The sequence below is a fragment of the Plutella xylostella genome, chromosome 15 (genome assembly GCF_932276165.1).
Source record: "Plutella xylostella chromosome 15, ilPluXylo3.1, whole genome shotgun sequence".
Taxonomy (NCBI): domain Eukaryota; kingdom Metazoa; phylum Arthropoda; class Insecta; order Lepidoptera; family Plutellidae; genus Plutella; species Plutella xylostella.
Window position 1 is genome coordinate 2,623,213 of NC_063995.1, and position 18,970 is coordinate 2,642,182.

General features: G+C 36.6%; 1 protein-coding gene across 3 annotated transcripts in view; it reads right to left on the reverse strand.

The window, feature by feature from the left end:
• Window positions 1-18,970, reverse strand: part of LOC105386557 (aquaporin AQPAn.G) — a 50,160-nt gene that overhangs the window by 1,146 nt on the left and 30,044 nt on the right. For all 3 annotated transcript variants that reach the window (XM_038108069.2, XM_038108071.2, XM_038108070.2), the window contains 4 exons: window positions 5,999-6,142; window positions 3,733-3,804; window positions 3,276-3,413; window positions 2,752-2,832 (listed from right to left, as the gene is read on the reverse strand). In XM_038108069.2, the coding sequence (XP_037963997.1) occupies window positions 2,752-2,832; window positions 3,276-3,413; window positions 3,733-3,804; window positions 5,999-6,142 (435 nt within the window). The remainder of the gene's footprint in view (window positions 1-2,751; window positions 2,833-3,275; window positions 3,414-3,732; window positions 3,805-5,998; window positions 6,143-18,970) is intronic.

Sequence of the window (18,970 nt, forward strand, 5' to 3'; positions counted from 1 at the left end):
AGGTAGGTACCTAATTATGTTATTAATTGGAAATTGCGACTACTATGTAGTAAAGTACTAAGTAACATATATTAATAAAATGGGATATAAACTGAATATAATATTGAAAAGTGACAGCACTCAAAAACCGCATTTATAAATTATATTTCGTTCCCATACATTTGCACCTTCACCTTTGTATTGCATCTAAGAGCAGCGCGTGAGTCTACCCATGTACCAAGCCAGGCAGCGAGACATTTGTCTCACAAGACTCCCAACACGGACAGTTGTATGCTAATGAAGCCATAAACTCCACAACTCCGTTACATAAAACAAATCGCAGAAACAATCGCGCATCAGCGTCGGATACTCGCTAGATGCCATTCAATATGTAACACTGTCCGTCAGCTTTCTGTTTCACTGCTAACATGGGAGAGTTGATCCTACACAATGGCGATATCGCCTTGTGATTGATACTACATGCCTCGTTATGCGAAACAGTGCGTAATTATCGGAATTCTTAATACCTCCGCTTGAGAGATGATAGGGGGGCCTCACTTTCGACTATATGAGAGAATACTTCGATGAGACTATTTATAAGAAGTCTCCTCTAAACTGCCACTTTTTCAAGCTTCCGTGCTAAGACATGGATAGGACCCACTGTACTCGGATAGACAGTGAAGGTACCTATATCAGGGATAGTGAATTTCCTGAGTATTCGATGTTACAAGGTTTATATAGATTCAACTTTGTTATTAGGTACCTAGGTATATTAATGTTTGCAATATTAGGTAAGTACTTATTTGATATTTAAACATTTAAGTACTTCGTGTAACCCATATAGGTACGAGTAAGAGGCTATTTGCACATTTTAAAAGGTACAATGGGAGACGGACTTTGCAGTAAGTATTGACTCGAGATAAGCCGCAAATCTACGTACGTATGGATCGCTACGGTCCAATGTTTATTGTGAGATACAATGGGACGAATGGAATCACTGTACAACAGGATGTGTTATGTCCAAGTCCATGGCCTTTAAATATTTACTAGAGATCACCAAAACAAGAACAATATAAGTAGTTAAAGTTTACTAAAAATTAAGTAACTAGACGAGTACGAGTACCTACTTACCTACATAATATATAATAAGTATATATCTATACCTATTCCAAATATTCCAACAGACCTACCAGAGTTTGTAATTTTGCGACAACCATACACGGTTTGCCTAATCATTTTTATTAATTTACGAGGAAGAGTGTTTGCTGATTTATTTATTTTTTACTATAAGACATGCAAATGCGAACATCGTGGAATTTGCCGAGCGTCGCGACTAAACCAACGTAGGCAATATTATTCAATATGAAGCGGTAAAATCTGTTGTATCATCTCATCCTTTTACATAACGTTAGATATCTGAATATAATTAAGCCGGCAAGCTCGTGACGTCTTCCGGTGCACTCGACCGGTCGGAGTCTGCCATCGACTAGAGATAGCAGAGAAAGTGATGTGTCTAGTAATTACAGATGGTAGGCCGATGGACTTAGATTGATACTGTTACTTGTCGTGTAGTAAGACGAATAGGCGGTGCAGTAACCCGGCGGGTCACTTTGATGTTATGTGATAGTGCAGGTGTAGTGAACGTTTTGTATTCTTGTATAATCATTGTTGTGGTGGAAACCTATAAAAGTTTCTAAGGATGTGAGAAGACAATATCAAAATTATTCGAAATTTACATAAGTACAATTTTTATAGCCAGTATTTATTTGTGAGTGAGCGCATGAAATTTCTAGCTGTTTATAGCTGCTTCTATACGATGGATCATTTTCAAATGACCAATGAATTGTTTGTAGAAAATTCTAATACCGCACTTTTAAGTATAATAATATGCTATCCAACATGTCATTGTGATAGTAGTAGTAGTTCTAAATTCCATATATATTATAGATAACTAAAGATCTAGCCATAAATAGTAAACAGATACCTACAGTGAAATCTCCATGTTTACCGGCAGGTACATTGCCTTAGTATAAACAGGTAGATATGTATATCTTTTCACTATGCCTTGGTTTCCGTAATCGTAATTGCTCGAGTAAAAGTGAGGTGTTGATGTGAAAGGCTTGGCCGCGCCACCGAGTGTGGACTTGGCACCAACTTGTAACTGTATACGTAGTTATTATAATTGCTTTCCAATGGTTGTTTTTGTTTTGTTTTTTGTAAAATAAGTATCTACTGAGAGTTAGAAGGGAAGATCTTTATTTAGAGAGGTGAGAGGAACTAGATACTTTCATAAGACATTTATTTAAATACTTGATTGCTTTCGTCGATGTTTGGTTTGGTACTGGGTACAGTAATCAGTCACAAAATTATCATGTGATAGTAGGAGATAGGTGAACACGAGGTAGACTCACAAACTTAGAAAAAAAATAAACAAAGTCATACAGTTGCTATAAAACATAGTTAACGACTTTAGTATATATTCTTCTAATGATCATGTCGGTGACAAAAATGAGCTACACTAGGCTTTGTCACCGTGGTCTGGATCTGTCATTCGCTAATCTCACTAAGGTACCATCAGAGGGGTCAGTATGTGACGAAAAACAAAGCTTCGGAGCGCTGCTGCGCGAGCTATGCCTATATCGTTGGTGGCTGGTTGTATCTTTCGTGCCAATTGCAAGACAGCTCTCATTCGTTCGTTTTTCGTAAGTATAGAGTCTATAGAGTAACCCTCTTGTAACTGAATTAGACACTAGTATTGAAGTAATATCTTACCCAATGCGAGGTCCAGTCTCCCATGACGAGCGCGGGGCCGAACGAGCGCGCCGGGTTCATGCTGGACCCGGTGAACGGCACCTGCGTTATACAGGGTGTTGAACAAATGGTTTGTAGGCGTAAAGGGGGTAAAAAAGGTTAGATCAAAGGCCATTTTGTATGGCATAGCAAAAAATATATATGATCGAAAATTTTACATGAAATAGGTTTAAATAGGTTATTAGAAGCATTATATGTACTGATTCAGATGAAATAATGCGATTAAATACTCGTAAAATTTTAGTCCGCTGGACTCTCAACCTTAAACAGGTAGCCTGTAATGGTTGAATAATACGACCATTGTCGGACTCTGCTCGACTATAGGCGATTGTTGCTTGACAAATGGAGAGTGCAAAAGAATCGTCTCCTCGATGAACTTAAAACGGTTTGACAGTGAACAAAATGCGCAAAGATTTTTCTATGTTATGTATGCGACACAACATCTTGTACATTTTTTATCTAAGTCGGTTGATAATGAAACTCACGGCAGCGGCATGGCACGCAGTAATACTCAGCCCGATGGCGAGCGGGCCCGAGCCCTTGAGGTCCACGCGGCCGGCGTCGCACACCGCCTGCACCGTCAGCACCAGCACGAACGTGATCAGAGCCTCCACCAGCACCGCCTGGGAAGGAAGAAGGGTAAGACGGGGACATATAGGTACTTGACTTATTTTTAGCGTGTGACACTAAAACTGGCGTTTATCAACGAGGAGAAATGATGAGCCAGTGGGATTAGTTAGCGTACATTAACGTACCGTTAATACGGTTGTCGGGGAGGGGCTCCTTTGCCCTCCTGGCAGCTGGGTCGACTACTTCAGAAAGGTCTTGGATGTGGAATTTCTAGGATAGGAGGAGTTTTGTGGCGCTCCTTGTCTGAACTCAACAGCAAAAAATACCAAATTTTGACAAAATCAAAATATGAAGACGGTGAGAGGTAGTTACCTGTCCATCAGTGATGCCAGGTCCCGGCAGTGTCATTCCGAAGCCCATCACCCTGCTGTCGGGCACGGCTAGCTGTAAGAAAAATGAAACTTATAAAAAACCAATATTTTTTACGTGGCATGAAATCTTTAAATATAGCTAAACCAAAAATATTTCAATAAAATAACAAAAGTAACTGCAAATTTTAAACCGTAGATATCTAATTAAAAGAGCTTAAAGCTCGCGCTCATGATATGAAAGTCGCATTTTTTTGCATAAGATTACAGTTAGTTACTGATGCCAAATACGACTGGTGAATTAAACGTTTTAGTATCATTGCCCTTGTAACTGCGTATAGGAAGCTAGCGGGACCGGTTAGTCGGTTACTGGTATAAGTATTTGGGCGGATTTTTCGACCGCGATTTTTTTATTCCGGGTTCCCAAAACATCTGTGTCAAGGTAATGATATCCGTTACCTGTACTTAGTCTAAATAATCATTTATGATAACTACTATTAAGTCATTGGCTTAAATTAGTTAATAGCTTTTATTAGGTGTACAATATTGGTGTCGGTACAAACGTGTTCTGTTTATCTAAATTAAGGAAACTATGACTAGGTACCTAATTATAATTATTATTTTGATAATGCCAAGGGACAACCAAAACCTACCTAGTTACATTTGACCTAAATAATTACGTTAACAATTATTCTAAATATTAATTATAAGAGGTTCATTAGACAGAGCCGGCATTATGCTCATGTATATCGGTACTGAAAGGTCGTGATTTATCTCGACTTAAATCACGCGGACGCGCATCATAATATTGTGTAGCAAAATGTCGCGCATCTCAAAACAAAGCATTCAAGACTAAAGGTTACATCTAGTACGCTAGATCATAATATTAATTGTTCCTGCCAAGCCTAATTGGCAGATTTTAACGTGATATTTAGCTGTTAAAGGACAAACGTAAAATCAATAAACCCGCTTGTAAGCACACTGTAATTTACATATAAAGCATTCGACTTTGACATTGACTTTTGGCGAGGCTAGTCGTGTACGGGGACCGCTCGCATTCATCAATATTCAGACACGAAGTCAAATTATGTTTGATTTATTTGAGTAATAGAGCTTCGTGAGTTATTTGAAAGCTATGTTCGAGTCATGAGCGAAAGCTCTAGAGCTTTAATTGTGCATGTTACCAGTCAAATGTTATATGTGTATGGCTGTGTTTGCAAACTATTCAGTGTACGTCGTTGATAAAATAAAGCTCAATAGTGGATTTGTAACACACACTACATAAAAAAGACTATTCCCTCATAGACATTGAAACCTATGTTTATTAACAGAAGCATTAAATCAAATGAAAGTGCTGAAGTAATCTTCAGCCTACTTACAGCCTGTGTCTCTTGATCCCAACGACCTCAAGTCTGCTATTTTTTTATGGTAGATGTTAATAGGATTTAAGCAACAAGAGGAAATTACATATTTGCCTACCAAATTCCTGTTAAATGCAACATTTCTCCTGGTTTACATCCAATATCCAATTAACACCTATAAAACAGCAGACCTGCGGCCCAGCTGCCATGAGTCAACATTAAAATCACCTCGAAAACTTGCACTGCACTTTCCATTACAAACACATACTTGTGAGACACAGTCTGCACATCGAAGGCCTTTGAACCAATTTATTCCTTTTATTCATAGCTCATCAGTGTCAGGGCGAACTGCAGAGTTTTTATCGCGTCACCTTTATAACTAACGGCATGTTAGAACTAGTGTGAAATAGCTTTAGGCTTATAAGGTTGATCTCGTTAAATAACTCTTTGTAGATCGCTGGGTTCTGCAGGTGGTTATATTTAAAAAAAGTATGAGTCTCGAGTTCATTAGCAATTAGAACTTACTTGACATTGACAGTCGATCGGATTCATATAAAAATCATCAAAAGTATGAACTATGAAGTAGGTATGCTCTAATCGGCAGAGAACTTTACTGTACGTACTCGTATTTAGTCAGACAGAACATTTCTTACAGCTCCTAAGAATTTCGTCGTTACATTGTTACCTATTTCTGTGTATCACTAAGGCTCCGGCTGATTAAACTAACAGATGTAAAAATCCCCTAAAACTTAATAAGGGTACTTACATAATAAAACTTATCTCTAACTCTAAGCCTATTGTTTTTTAATATATAAAACTTTTGAAAGACTGATATGTATTTATAAAACAGATCATCATTCATCCCGACACACATTAACTTAAGGCAATCCCCTCATGATTTCCACTCACCCTGATGAAGGCAGCACCAGCGACGGCCCCCAGGGACTGCACGATGACGTAGAAGACGGCCTTCACCAGCTTGATGTCTCCGGAGGCGAATAGCCCCAGCGTCACCGCCGGGTTGATGTGGCCGCCCGACACGTGCGCTATGCCCTGCCAACAACACCACATCGTCAGACTACAGTTATCCGTAAGTTATAGAGGTATACTCGCGAGCTATGAAATAGTTCCAGTGAAAATAGGACCAAATTACTCGTAAATGGAGAGTGACATTTGCAATATTGAAGTACATTTTCCAGCTAAAAAAGTTATATTGTGTTCAAATTCTAAATTTAATGTTTTAAAAAATTGGCATCATTTAGTGTCGGCATTTTGTAACCTTTTCATTGCTCGTTAGTTAAATTGTGAATCTTTTTAAGCTTAAGAAGATAAGCCTCACACAAGGAGAGCTACAACACTTTTTCCTCGGCCTCTGAAAAAGAAAGCGTAGCGTGGGACGCCCGTTGGCCCGATGACAGAGTATTGTTGCAGAGGTCTATCCAGCCAAGCAAAATGACGGGATAATGATGATTCATTCATAAAATCAAAGTCAGTATAAGCTTTTTTCTACGGCACTATAGAACCCTAATACGGATTTAGCTACAGCAGGTTTTTGCTGCGTCCCAAATGGAAGTTGAACTGACCTGAACTAGATACTATGTCTGTAGATAAATCTAATAAAAGGATCACACGACCTCTGTATCTTGTGATCAAACACGACGTCAAGATCGCGAACTGCTTGGAATGATAATAATAAGGGCCGTAGAATTAACCATAAGGTAACATTTGAACTTTGGGTTAACTTCGTTCAATCATTATGATTGAGTTAAAAGTTTTTAAAATTATATTCGACTTTAAGTTGTCCTACAACCTGTCTTAAGTCTTAACCCCATCAATTTGCAACATAACCCAAATAAACAAGTGTTTGGTATGTATGTAAGTATATGAAAGTAATCGGTGGTGTGGTACAAACATAATAAAAAATATATTAATTATTATAGTTAACTTAAGTTATTAATAGTCTTATCAAATGTACCTTCCGCTTCTTGAGTTCAATAGTAGATTGGGTTAGGTTATAATTATATATTAAGAATATAACTTAGATTTCCACCACAGATATCCACGCCAAATCATTCATTAAAGTAAGCCAGTTATTACTTATTACCAGTCTAATGGCACTATTAAAGCTATTAGATTATAAATTACTATTACTTCAGGTTTTACAGAATGGCCAATGGCCCCGGTGTACCTTTCTCTGTATATGATAAAGACTGAATTAAAGTTATTTATTAGATGATATAGTCGGTACAATTTCAAATGTACAGTTGTATGCCGATGTTAAATGAAGCTTATTATATTTACTCTCATATTGTATTTAAGAAACACAAGATCATTAAACAACCTCAAGTCACAACAGCGAGACGCTTTCAAACAAGTTCATTAACGCAACTTGTGTGCTTAAAGCGCAACATGCACACAACCAACTCAAATAAATAAATAGAGCCTACTTGTCTATGGTTGAAAGGCCTTCAAAAAGTCATCGAGCTGTCAAAGTGCGCCATTGACATGTCATCAACTGCACACGTTCCCACGATCCAAATAGTTGAACCACTGTGCATAATATACAGGGGTTTTATTATGACGAGGCCCGGGAAAATTTCGGGTTTGTCACTCAGGGACATTGTTTAATATGAATATGTCTGAAAGGTTGATGTCTCAAATGTCTAGTATTCAAAAGACATCAGAAATAGGCAAAATTTGATTTTCTCTAAAACTTCTTTTGCCAATAACTTAAAAAACAAAAGGATTAACTTGTACTATGTTTTGATAGCTATGTTTTTTTAAGTCAGTACTGTATAATAAAAGATCAACCTGTATACAATTTTTGTAACTTCTAATAACATTGTATCCAATACAAGCAACGCGTAGGAGGGCAAACGCAATAACGTGTTGTTCAGTGATTTACAGTGTCATTGATAAGTGTTTTATGACTCATTAATATTTGGCTCAGTTTGGTGTATGAGTTACACCTAATAAATTCATATTTTAATTGCAATCAAATTGAATTTCATTATATTAATAGATTTTGATGATATATTTTGTTTAAATATAACTAGGTAAATTTTTGTGTTAGTATAATTACGTTTTGGTAAAAATTTAGAATTGTGATAGACTCATTAAAATTTTAAAGTTAAAGTAACATAAATATTTATAACTTTTGCATTTAAATCATGATAATTTTTTTACAAAGACAAATACAGGTTCTTTCACAAATGTATTTTATCCAGTACAAAAGAATTCAACGCGCGCGTGAACTTTCAAACTGTGTTTGTCCCGAGGATTGTTCTCTCATGGCATGGCGGAAATTAAAACAAAATTCAAATACACAGTATATATCTTCTTTCTCAGTTGTAATCCTTTATAATGAATTTTATGCTCAGAATAATATTTATATAATATTATAACTCAAGGTATGACTAACTATATAGAGTTATGTATTAAGATTTGATTATAATTATTTAATTTTAAGTAGTCCAGGGCGCATTAGTAGGCTTTACCCTCTGTTTGTCTTTTTTTTCTATGAATAAGTACCTACATAAAAGTTTATCTATCTCAATAAAAAAACAAGAAAAACTAAATAGCAGACTAGCCCCTTGCGCTTATGAAAAGCTCGCCACATGGTGCAGGGGTCTAAGCCTTGAAGCTGCAGCTACCAGGCACACGCAGGTCACTCGCGGTCACACACAAGGGCGGCTACAATCCCTATACGTTATGTAACTGACCACATGTGATCTAGATTATAGGCGATTATGCACCATTATCACAGACATAGGTGTGGGCTGAGAATGTTCTAGACTTCAAGCCTGTGGGCACAGCTTGTGAGCTTTTGTGTCTTATGAAGGCATAATTGTTTACATTATGTAAAGTCTTATTATAACTAGGTACTGATATTACACACATATGGGTACCTAAAGTGGTGTGGGGTGCTACGATGTAATCTCTACAACGATAAAATCGACTGTGTGAATTCGTAAATATGTTGACTCATTCAAATAGATTCTAGAGGTAAATCAAATCGAGTGTGGGTGTGTTATTTGTTTCAGCCCCGCAGCAGCTTTAATCATAAATGTTTGTAATATATTTACCTACATACATTATTACCTGATTCAATAAATGCATTCGGAGTTAATTAAAAACAAATTATCTCACTCAAAACTTAGATACCACCTGTTTACAAAGTTTATTTTCACCTCAATATATATTATTAATATCTCGACCTATTTACTAAATCCGTTTACATTTAATTACCATGTATGTTAGTATGTAATTACATAATTAATAGCCATCCATTTGGAAGTCAACCTCAGCGTGATATGTGCGTGAGATTACGTTTTATCATTTTGGGATCATCGTATTATGACATCATTAGTGATTGGCAGTATGTACGTATATACGTATCTTAGGGCAGATTTTTCAACAGTCAGATAAAATTATCTGTGGATAATTCTGATGCTGTCGCATCTGAATTTTTGTATTAGACAGTGTCAGCAATGATTTTATTCGACGACAGTGACCATTGAAAAATCAGCCCTTACGCACATATCACTTGAGTAATCATTGATTTAAGGCATATCGCACCCCTAGAATGATTCTTTCCGATATATCTCTATAAAAATTATAATGATAATAAAGTTGTGACAAAACAAACAGATGAAATAAATGCAATACTATCAACAACTTTGAAATAAACTAAATAGATAAAACGGCTGAAATACGAAGAAAATTCTTTATGATTACAAAATGTAAGTGAGTGTGTAATCAAACAAATATTTAAACACTGACCTAACACTCACCTCTTGGAACCAAAGTGCTTGTTGTCTCTGCTGTATCTAATCTGATAGTTTCTCTACACTTATTATAGATCTTAGCCGCATATTGTGAAATATACAGAGTGCAATTCTATCAATGTATATAGGTTTTGTACTTACATTAAATATGCGAACAAGATGTGTGAATAATGATACAAAAACAATGCAAAAACTGTCCGCATTTTGTTCACTGTCAAACTATTCTGAGTTCAACATAATGATAACCATTGTACCAATGAATAAGGTACTTAATAAAATCATCTAATCGAACTAATTCAAAATAAGTGGGGTGTTATTTTGTCGACGCGTTTTTTGTCTGCACTGACACTCCATCTAGTTCGTACCTATAAATATATATTTGCTCTATGCCAATTTTTTATGTTTTGTGCTGACTCTACCTGCATGATATGCAACCTATGTTTGATGGTCGAATGGCGTAGTGGTTAGTGGCCCTGACTGCTATGCCGAAGGTCCCGGGTTCGATTCCCGGCTGGGGCAGATATTTGTTTAAAGACAGATATTTGTACTCGGGTCTTGGGTGTTGTTGATATTTATATTTAATATTTATCTATCTATGTATTTGTGTAGATATATCAGCTGTCCGATACCCATAACACAGGCTCTGACTAGCTTGAGGTCGGATGGCCGTGTGTGAGATGTCCCCACATATCATATTATGATGTATATCTGGCATGCACCATAAGTGACAAGAGGTGCCTGCCAGCCTACTTAGCACAAGCTGCAAGGTGCAACCGAACCGTTACTCAGCCTGGTTAAACGCTCGAATAAAATCACGTTTTCGATAACTGTTAGTTTGTAGTTTGTACCGGATAATAAATTAACTGATAAGTTAGCGTTTATGTGATTAACAGTTTAAATGCACCAAGATTTAAACGTGGTGTAGAATTCGCGAATAGTTGTATATAAGTACCTATGAATTCACTTAGTAGAAAATGTATTGGATTTAATTAAATTTGTACTTCGATTTTTTCATGCAATTGAGTCTTGCGACCTATATTTCTCCAATTTTGAGTGACCGATGAGTGATGATAGACCAATGACGACTTTTAGTTGCTAAGCTAGCCAGCCAGCCTACTTATTATTAATAATATTGACTTGTGAGACAAATCAAAGCACATCGCACAAGAATTGTCGCACATTACATTTGTTATGAAAACAAGCTGGATTCTGATGCCAACAATGCGGGGAATGTCGCTTACTGAGACATGCGATTATTATGTTTTAACTTCGTTCAGAAATATTGAACGATAACAAGATTATCGCATGTTTGTATTACATACAGCTGTGTAAAGATTTACTAGTTGAATTTATTGTTTAATATTAAAATGGGTCAGTTGTTTATTGTTTAAGATTAAAATGGGTCAGTAGTCAGTAGTATTTATGTGCATAGATACTTTAAAACAGATCCGAATTTATAAAAATCCGGCCTTCACATTTTCATGAAGCCATGTCGGTAAAATGATATAACTAATTAATCATACAAAAAAAACAATGATTCCGATCTACAAACAAGCATCGATAACAATTAATTTATATGTTAATCGTTCAATTGTTCAGTGTCAATAGCTTGAGGCACCATACTATTGTGTTAAAATTTTGATTGGTGGACAATAGATATATCACTGTAATGTACATTGGACGAATGCTTTAAGAATAAGTTATGATTGTCTAGTATACGCTGAGTTGCAGAAAGGAACATTAGCCTAATGTCGACATTAAATCTATGTTTGTCTCTTTCTGTCTGTATCCAGTCAAAGCAAGGCAGTGATACATTTAAGGTCGACATTAGCTTAAAGTCCCTTTCTGCAACTCAGCGATAGTCCTCAGAATCTTCTTCTTCTTAGCATTTGGGTGACAAATGCTAGAGTTACGGACTATGTGTGCATACTAGATTGGTCAGTTAGATTAGCGTCAGTCCGTATAGTCTTAATCTAGTTTAGATCTAGATTATATTTAGTAATCTAGACTATAACTGCCTCTCTGATGTAGTGATAGAATTATTATAAGAAGTAAGATATATGCTTTGACTTTGTTGATTATATCTCAAATCAGATAAAACTCATCAATCTTAACAATAACATTATGGAATGTGTGCCATCGCTTTCAATTTGACCTTCGCTACATGCAAAATGCTAACATCACTGATAGTGATAGTTTCAATCGATCAACATAAACTGACTACTTCGGACATATGCACCGGGTATCATTAAAATAAAGACATTAAATAAATTTCCCTTATACAAGAATGGGTATTCGCTATAAGGACTATGAACATCTATTAATCATCACGTAAAAAAACTCTGTTTTCAGTTGGGTGTTACATACCAAACAAGACTTACAAACCTAATTGTTACTTGCACTCGTCGTAAACGTATGGTAGATACTTAACTTGTTAAATGATTTTAAGATTTATTTTTTTCTATGGATAAATACTTTAGATATAAGATATAATAATTATTATTTATTATTTATTAAGTATTTTTTCTATGGCTACATACTCTACCAATAAGATTTTTTTCTAATAAAACGATAAATCTAAGTAGTGCCTAGAACAGTATTCAACATCGGTAATGATTGCCATTTGTAAAGTTACAATAAAAAATTATGTTTGATCTTAATTAGTAGTTTTTTTGTTTAGGTTTTTAGTCTTTCCTTTTGTCTTTAGTAGAATCCATTGTATTGAAAATGAACAGACCGCGGAGAGCTTGACAAAAAGCTCAGTTGTAATATGTATGTATTATACTATTCTATATTCACGCATTACACACGTGTAGCTTATTTATTTATGGGAACAAAACGTTAACTAAAAATAGTTATATATTAATACATTATACAGAGTGTTGTAAATTAAAGGGTATAAACCGAAAAAGAGTGGCTCACGGGTTTTTTCTGAACCATTTTTGGTCTACCACTTTTGAACATTCGCGCTACTGACAATATCAAGCCTACTAAACCGATACACCACTAACTCAACAGGCGGCAAGAAGTTTTCCTACCTAATTTGTCGTGCATCTGACATAAGGCGGCGCGCACACCGGGCGGGCGCGTGCACTTGACCCTGACCGACTTGCGGCCGGCGACCGGGCGGACCGGACCGACACTTCCGATATCCGACCCCCCCGGTTGTCGCACTTGCTCGAGTATATTTTCGGTATATACCTATAAAAAATTATAATGATAATTTTTATTTCCAAAAAAGTTGTTACACATTTGTCATTTAAATCTCTAATTAAACCTAAACATAAATTATGATATTAAATCAGTGACAAGTAAATTAGCATCTGCCGCTAAACTAGGTATAACCTGTGTTTCAGCATGCATCGCCCATTACCCGTTAGAAACCCATTTAAACGATCTTTTGATAGAGTGAATGATGTGTGGGCTAAAAAATGAGATTGGATTTCAGTGAGTTTGGATATATTGAGATGTCATTTGAATTTCATCCGACAACTGCGAAGCTTATAAATGCGTTTGACTATCGACAGACCTACATCTATTTTTGACTAATTTCGTGTTGTATTAAACTTAATTTCAGTCGCTGAAGTACCTACCAATGTTCAAATTTATCACTTTTTTTTTGTAATTTTGAGGACCGATGATTAAATAGATTATAATAAAAAAAAAACTTAAATTTATGACTTCACACATAATTACTTAAAACCATAAAACTAAGCAATAGTTTGCGGATTTTCATACTCCAAAATGTAATAACTGTCAGAAGTAGACGAGGTCAATATAAGTAATTTTAACGAAGATATGGCTTATAATTTATAACATAGATTAATGGATCTATATTACTTTTATATATTTAAGTGGCCAAAGTACTCGTGTACTCACGACAGAACTAAATAGGTAAGAACTAACTGAGATTTTTTAGAAACCGCATTACTTATTTCTTTACCGCATCATTAGGTACTGATTTAATCTAAAAAATGCCGTTTGTTGGTAAATCGTTAATTCAGAAATATACCTACTGTGTTTCTTACTTTTTTTTAGACATAACAACCATTTTCACCAAGAATATTGTAATAATGAAAACTACCGAAACAGTGCAAAGGTTAAACAACAAGTGGTTTGATAAAACTGTTTTTCATACAAATGAATTGTAGGTATTTATTACATTATTATAATATACATTATAAGAATTAGATACGGAAATCATAATCAGATAATGATGTTACGTTTTTAATAAGGAAGCTCCTGTGTCTGAGATTCATCATTATCACAGTTTTCCCAGTCCTATGTGACCTTTGAAATGTTTGTAAAATTGTTGTTGTTTTTTGTAAGTGGTACGTCTTTATTATGATTTCCTATATTACTATTAAATTAAAGCACATATTACATAATATAGAGAAGAAGTATACAAGAGCAGACGCATGTGAATGAATTAAAACTTTTTTGAAAATAAAAAGCACTGTGTTAATTTGAGTGCCGATTGACCTACACGGCTCGTTAATAAATAAATATAAATAGCTTTATACCGGCAAGTGTACAGAACCTGTCACGATGTGTATCTCGAGTCTCGGGGCTCTGGGGTCACTCTAGCATACGAAAAACTAAGTTTCGGCACGCTGCTGCGCTAGCCGTGACTCTATCTCGGTTTGTATAACGTACGGTACATCACGAATACTCTCAAAAAATTCAAATCGATGACTCAGTGGGTCATTCTGAACAACTTATGTTCTAAGAGTATTTATTGAAAATTCATGAAAATAAAAAAATATTTTCCATAGAAACTTTTTTGGTCACGTGACTTTTTTTATGGAGAACGAATATTTTTTTTCGCCAATTTCCAAAACTCATAGAACAAGAGTTGTTCAGAATGACCCTCTGATCACCCCCTTTCTTGGGCTTAGTATACCCTTTTTACAACACCCTTTGATTCGACAATATTCGTGATAATTTAAGACACGGATTGTATGACAGCTCATTCGTAACTTTTTTCTCAAGCTAAAGTAACCCTTCTCGTCCGTTTCGGGGTTAACACGAGTGAGTCGCGTACATCACCCACACGGCTCGTACGATCTCAAGTAAGGTTATTTGGTCTCATTTATTGATGTTTATGGTTGGGTTGTCCATTTTAGCTCAAATTATAAATCACTAGATTTTGCCCGCGGCACTCCTACACTATTTGCTCTTAAATAACTCGATCTAATTTTCTACTTTGATATCGTAACTAATTATTAAAAAACCGCATCGAAATCCGTTGTGTTTTTAGAGATTTGGGTAGCATGTACAGATAATCTCGGAAAGCGACTTTGCTTATACTATGTATGTACTTAGTGATTTAGGAAAATTATCATATTAATTTAAAAGTATGCACACATGCAAGCCAACCTCGATGCTCTCAGCCAAGAGGCGGCGAAAATAGGCCTGAAAATTAACATCCGGAAGACCCAAGAGATGCGAACAGGTGTACAGAATATGACCCCGCTGCAGATCGGTGGTGAGGCAGTGGAACGCGTTCACAAATTTACCTACCTCGGCAGCGTTGTCTCAGAAACAGGAGGTACAGAAGAGGACGTCATTTCGCGGATTGCCAAAGCCCGAGCTACTTTCGCGCAGTTGCGACCAATATGGCAATCACAAAAGTTAACCAGAAGAGTCAAACTGAAAATATTCAGGTCAAACGTTAAGTCCGTGTTGCTATATGGTTGCGAAACGTGGAAGGTAACCAAAGCCATCTCGCACCAGCTTCAAGTCTTCGTGAACCGATGCCTTCGACGCATACTCCGAATATACTGGCCCAATAAAATCTCCAACGACCAACTGAGAGAACGGTGCCACGATACCCTGATCGACCAGCAGATCAAGCGACGCAAGTGGAACTGGATTGGCCACACGCTCCGAAGAAATTCTGACCACATACCCAAACAGGCGATGGATTGGAATCCGCAAGGAAAGAGAAAGCGTGGCCGTCCCAAGCAGACCTGGCGTCGCACGGTAGTGGACGAAGCGAAAAAGATCGGGAAGTCTTGGTGTGAAATCAAACGCGAAGCTCAAGACAGGTTGCGATGGAGAGTCACTGTGGACGCCCTCTGCCCCATCCAGGGGACATAGGATACTAAGTCAAGTAAGTCAATTTAAAAGTATAAGATACAAAGGACCCTCCCCGAGTGACGAATCAACTGTGTTTTAAATAAAATATTAACTCGTTTTCGTATGATTGTTGCGAAAATACAGGGAAATGTCATGGTCTGTTTAAATAAGATTAAAGTGTATGTATGGGTTGCAGAGGGAGAAAACAACGAATGTTAGTTAAGTACCTACTTCATGCGAATTTTCAAAATTTGTCCAGACCAAAAAGAAGCAACTTTGATAGCATTCTGGTTGCCTGGAGTAAGTCTTCCCGTGTGCAGGTGGAAGGGCACAGGGGACAAGAGAGTAAATTCTCCATAGTCTGGGGGGCGGTACCACAGTCGCATAGGTAGGTTGGTACCAACGGTATAGCCCCACTTGCAAAGATTGTCCTTGCAGCAGCCGACCTCTGCTCGCAACCGATTTAGAGTCTTCCGAATGTGCCAGGGAAGACTGTTACCGGGAGCAAGTTAGTTACTGTACCTAGACTCCATTATACAAGATGATTGATCTTACTGTTACAGTCGCATGTTATGTATGATATAACTTAGAATATTAATGCGTGACGAAATACAAATATTATTTATCTTATTACCAGAAGACATGTTATGGGCCCTTTCACATGCCCTTAGCCCTGTCACTTCGCATCAATTATAGCCATATTCAAGTTTAATTATATGCATGTATGTATAGGTAATTAAAACACGATATATACAGAGTAATTTATCTAAATTAAACAGATGTGTTGAGTGGCAGTCAGGGTGTTGACGAACCATTTTTGGTTCGTATCAGGTACTTAAGATTTTTAAACGATACATTGTTACATTTACGGTGATCGATACTGTATTGTATGTACTGTGTTTTAAGGGATTAGATTGGTAAAATCAGTACACATAAGTTAAACGCTGAAGGCCGCGGCATAGATACAGGGTGTTGCAAAAAGGGTACCTATACTAAGCCGAAAGGGGGTGATTCAGGGGCTCACGAGACTTTTTACTATGGAGAACGATTTTTTTTCGCGAATTTCCAAAACTTTGTAGAACAAAAGTTGTTCAGAATGACCCCCTGAGTCACCCCCTTTCGGCTTAGTATACCATTTTTGCAACACCTGTATAATATAGATCAATACATCGGATATAAAATTTGGTGCAAGCCATCTAATTTTTTTCTGTTTGCTAGCCATCACCATAATAACAGTTTTATAATGATCGCCACAAGGAAGCATAGTAGAAGACATTGCCATATGACAATAAGTAGGTAATCACGTGTAGACTGTGGCTCAACTCCGCAAGTCATCTATAGTGCCACAAACTTATCTGTTCCGGTGACAGCTCAAATAAATGTCTAATATTTCTTAATTCTATAAGATTTTAAGTTTGCTCGTATTGTTATTTTGCTCTTGCGGTGTTAATAAACCCATCTAATCTTTTAAAATATACAATTCATTAGTAAGTAATGAGATATGGATCAATTAAGTTCGCTGTCACCGGAACAGATAAGTTTGTGGCACTATAGTTGCCTCTACTCACAAATGACAACGTAGATTTTTTTTAAAATTACTTTTGAAATAATTTTACTAAACTGGCCTTCATTGCCATTTTATAGATTTGTCTGAGAATATAGTTATTAATACTGATTCGGTATGCATTGCTATATATTTTATAGAAAAGTAGGTTTTTTAAGTTTTTATACAGTTCAATACACTCAACAACAATAAACAAGACCACCACTGCGGAACAATTATTATTGTATATGGGTTTTATTTGTTGCGGTTAGTTTAGTTTAAAAACATTCAACATTTATGACGAATATTGGCATCCATCCAACGAAGGGCGCCTGGACCGGTGGATGAGACCCCACCGGATTTCTGTACACAAAACATCCTGTCAGCATGTGGGTCAAATTACTTAACATTCAATATTATGTTAATTTTAAAACGTGATAATTTGCAATAACACCACTCTAGTGCGTCTACAATGTTTATTTCTGACGTTTTAACTGCTGAGGTCCAATCGTAAAAACATAGATGTTTGTAGTGCCTAGTTCTAGTAACTATTTATGTTAACGTTTTGTTTGCATATTTCTGGTTACTGACTGAAGAAATGTTGAAGGTAATAGTTTATTCGAATCATCCAACTAAGACACGGCGACAACATTATCTATCGTTGCATGCAGCGCCAGCAAGCATAGAGTTGTATTCCAAAACAAAGAATATAAGGTATCTATGTCCTTTTATACATAAAGAAATTAAAAACACCTATGTTTTGTCTTATTTCTTTGTACCTAATGTGTTTAGATTTTACTATAGAATTAAGTATTTATGTAGTAGGTTTCATTTGTTTTTGGCAATAAATGCTATTTTACTTTACTTTTACTTTACTCTGTAGTAGTATGTAAGTAATACAAAATTATACATCATCTGTTAGTAGAGAAGGCCCTCACTGCACTTCATGTACCTATCTGACATAAACAACGCATCTGAACATGGAGCTTTTTGACACGTTTGATGGTCGATTAATGGCCGAGCTAATAGTGCTTCGCGAATTCTCGTTAAAGCTCCTAGCGGCGGGTCACCCACCTCGTTAGGAGTTGAGACTATACGGCCCGTAACCTTGGCATTTTCGTGTGGTGCTTTACATTTTGCCTTTAATAAGACCATGGAGGTGCGTGAGAACCGAACAGGTGGGTTACTCCAGCTATGAACAAAATAATAACGTAAAACGCGCGTGAGCTGCCAGACAAACGGTACCTACCTCTAATGCAACGATAAAATCGTCGTTAGCTCAGAAAAGTAAAGTGTAGAAGAGTAGAGTGACCCCCTAGGCTTGGAAACTGTCGTGATACATCTCGTTACAGCGTTCTTGAGCTTTGTTTACTAAAATAACGCGCTGAACACACAAGCACCACACTGTCAGGATGAAAGGTAGACATGACTTGTAAACAATGGTAGTGTCAAGCACACATCGGCTGTAGA